Source organism: Gekko japonicus, unplaced genomic scaffold (genome assembly GCF_001447785.1).
Source record: "Gekko japonicus isolate JY-2015 unplaced genomic scaffold, Gekko_japonicus_V1.1 scaffold2127, whole genome shotgun sequence".
Taxonomy (NCBI): Eukaryota; Metazoa; Chordata; class Lepidosauria; order Squamata; family Gekkonidae; genus Gekko; species Gekko japonicus.
In genome coordinates, this window is record NW_015165310.1 from 65,519 (window position 1) to 69,238 (window position 3,720).

The 3,720-nt window shown below is 52.2% G+C and overlaps 1 protein-coding gene across 1 annotated transcript in view; it reads left to right on the top strand.

Moving 5' to 3' along the window:
• The window catches only part of LOC107109770 (low-density lipoprotein receptor-related protein 1-like), a gene marked incomplete at its 5' end in the record, with an annotated part of 64,984 nt that extends 64,619 nt beyond the window's left edge, over positions 1–365 (top strand). Inside the window, one exon of the mRNA XM_015410470.1 lies at positions 262–365. Coding sequence (XP_015265956.1) covers positions 262–365 — 104 coding nt within the window. The remainder of the gene's footprint in view (positions 1–261) is intronic.
• Between the last annotated feature and the right edge of the window lie 3,355 nt (positions 366–3,720).

The following is a 3,720-nucleotide window of genomic DNA, read 5'->3' on the forward strand; positions in this document are numbered from 1 at the left end:
CTGCGTGAATGTGTCCAGAATTGCTCTTTCCTCTGCAAACAATGTGGGAATTCATTTGCCTGAACATCACGGGTTGGGGGTGGGTGGGGGGAGTTCAAAAGATGGCTCAGGAGGAATGACCCCTGTTTGCTAGGAAGGTTCCAGAGGGGCCGTGCAGGAGGCTGGGAACCCCAGGATGGTCAGGATTTATCCCTAGCCTTAGCAAAACTGTGGGATCCACACGTCTTCCCTGAGGACCATGTGTGCCACTTGTTTCGGTAGGAAGCCTCATTGTGCCTGACTTTCCCCGATGTGAAAACCGAGCCAACTCTTCTCTGTGCCGGGAGAGGCCTTCCCGCAAGGCTGGAGGCCCGTCTGTCTGCTAAAGCAGGTTTGCAGAATGGACATGCCATTATTTTTCCGGCCCAAGGACGAAGGCACGCCGTCCTTGTCCCCAGGTGATGCCGCCTGTCCTTTGGCTGGGCCGGCTGTCCTGCTGTGCTCTCCGTCGGCCCCCGTCCTGGGGAAAGGACTGGCTCAGTTTTCCTTTCCCATTTATTACTTTCAATAGCCACTTAAAGGAGCTGATAGGTGCCTGGAGCCCCGTCTGGCCAGGCCGCCACGCAGGGTCAGGCAGCTGCCAGATGTTCCTGCATTTAAACAGCTGCCGTAGCCTCATTTGTGTGTGTGTATGTGTGTGTATAAAATAATAAATCCCCCCCTTTCCCCTCCTCGTCTTTGACTTTAACCCCTTCCTGGTTGCTTCCTCTCCCGTCTTGTACTACAGAGGAGCTTAGCATGAGCATACTACCGTCTTGAATCTATTTACACCAGAAGGGAAACAGGCCTCGACTGTAGCTGGAGGGGGAATGAACTGGGACACGAAGGTGGCCGGAGGCAGTGCAGGGCTTCCGTATCTTCAGTGAAATTTTTTTTTTTGGGGGGGGATTTTTAATAGGCTGCTTCTCCCACCAATGCAGCATTAATAATTATTGCTGCCCTGGCCCGAATAGGCCAGGAAAGCCTGATTTTGTCAGATCTTGGAAGCTAAGCAGGGTCGACTCTGGCAAGTGGGTGGGAGACCTCCAAGGAATACCAGCAGTCGGGAGGTGGGGGCAGGCTTGATTCAGCCACCTCTCTGAATATCCTCCAGGCCCCCAGTAGGGGTCAGTCACCAGAGGTCGCCGTGACATCCAGGTGCAGCACATACTCAATGCACGCGCACACACACACATGCACATATGAAAAATACTCGCGAAAGAAATAATACTTAAGTGCTGTCGAGCCACCACCGTCTTATGGCAACCCCTCATGGAGTTTTCAGGGCCAGAGGTCGCTTGCCGTTGCCTTCCTCTGCACTACAGAGGAGCTTAGCATGAGCATACTAGTGTCTTGAGATGCAGGGATCTATTTACACCAGAAGGGAAACAGGCCTCGACTGTAGCTGGAGGGGGAATGAACTGGGGGCAGTGCAGAGCTTCTGTGTCTTCAGTGAATGTTTTTTTTAGGGGGGGGGATTTTTAATAGGCTGCTTCTCCCACCAATGCAGCATTAATAATTATGGCTGCCCTGACCCGAATAGCCCAGGCAAGCCTGATCTTGTATGTCAGATCTTGGAAGCTAAGCAGGGTCGACTCTGGCAAGTGGGTGGGAGACCTCCAAGGAATACCAGCAGTCGGGAGGTGGGGGCAGGCTTGATTCAGCCACCTCTCTGAATATCCTCCAGGCCCCCAGTAGGGGTCAGTCACCAGAGGTCGCCGTGACATCCAGGTGCAGCACATACTCAATGCACGCGCACACACACACATGCACATATGAAAAATACTCGCGAAAGAAATAATACTTAAGTGCTGTCGAGCCACCACCGTCTTATGGCAACCCCTCATGGAGTTTTCAGGGCCAGAGGTCGCTTGCCGTTGCCTTCCTCTGCATAGCAACCTTGGTCTTCCTTGGTGGTCACCCATCCAGATACTAACCATGGCCACAAGTCTGGGCTAAGGTGGGCTGTTTAGAGCGCAGCAATACAGTAAAGAGAACACAGATTCTGGAATTCTTCCTTCCTTTAAACTGTTTCGGAGCACGGGGGGCACTGCGGTTGCCTGCCTGAGGCCCAGATCTTGTTGTCATCTTATAAGTGTGTGTGCGTGAGAGCGCACATGGGGGGGGGGGAGATCCAGGGAGGAAGGGAGCCATCTTTATTTTATTTCTTTAATTTTACTTCATTTAGACCCTACCTATCCCCCCCAAACGGGGGACCCAAGGCAGCTTGAATCTTGAGTATTCCTGGAACAGAAAGTTGAGATAGCAAGATGGGTAGCTGCATTAGTCTGTCCGTAGCAGCAGAAAAGAGGCAGGAGTCCAGTCGCACCTTAAAGACTAATACAATTCGTGGCAGGGTAGGAGCTTACGTGAGTAAACTGAAGAAGTGAGCAGTGACTCACGAAAGCTCATCCCCTGCCACGGATTTTGTTAGTCTTTGAGATGACAAGTCTCATAAGTAGATGGATGAGGGGGACTGTTCCTCAGCAGCGTTCAATTAGCCAGGTTGTGTTTCGTCTTTCGTCGTGGTTTTCCCCCCCTCCCTTCTGTTCCTCAGCAGCGTTCAATTAGCCAGGTGTTTCGTTTTTCGTCGTGGTTTTCCCCCCTCCCTTTTCACACGCACGTCCCTTTGGTTAGTGCCCGTTGCCTGACTCACCCGTATTGTGCTTGTGACTTGACAGAAAAACAGTGTACAAACCCAGCCCTTCTCTGAATGGGAAACAAAACTGGGAACAGTGTCGGCTAACGGCTGCGGCAGCAGGGCCCAAAAAGATGTACGCCTCACATGGCTTCTTCGTATGTGCTCGTGAGGGAGAGACTGGGAGCCCAAGTCCTGCAGCTGAGATCCGCTTCCAACGCAGTGCCTCCCCTGCATAGAGGCTGACTGTGATTACACGCGAGGAAAGCTGTTTGCGTCTCCTAACCTCCCCCCGTGGACTGGAGGCTGCCTCTTGGTTTTCTCCTTGTAGTCTCCAGCGGCCGATAGGCAAGCCATGGCATGTGGACGGCTCGCTCCAGGTATCGGGCTACCTCACCGATACAGTTCTGGCGAGCTTTCGGGTGGTGCCCACTGTTGTGTGAAGCAGGCCTCGTCGAGTGGCTCTGACAGAACTTGTTCGTCCCACCCGTGAAAGTCCCAAGGTCATCCAGCGAACATTGAGGTGGACCTGGAACTGGGAGGCCAGTGAAAACCCTGCTTGGCTGTAGGCTGAGCCAAGTCACGGACGGTCACTTTTCCTTCAGTCTGTAAAACGGAGCTACTGATGCGTCATTCCTCAGGGTTCTTGTAAAGACCAAGATAAAGCTCTTGCACATCTTCACACCGTCTGCACACAATTCATAATTCTTATTTATTTAGCTATGTCTATCTCCACCTTTCTCCACCATGGGGGCCCAGAGTGGCTTACGACTTTGCTCTCTTTTCCTCCCATTTTTATCCTCACGACAACAACAACACTGCAAGGTAGGTTAGGGTGAAAGAGATTGACAGGAGCAAGGTCACCCTGCAGGCCTCCATGTTTTGAGTTTGGGTTTTCCCTGATCCTAATCTAATATTCTAACCATTATACCAGTTTGACGCAAATGTTTCATTGCCCGTGTGTATGCGCACCCGTGTCGGGAGGGCAGCAGTGTTTTCTGCCTCTGTTTGCTCAGTTCCGTGCATTGCCATATTCACAGATCGAACCCCAGGGTTCTGGTTTC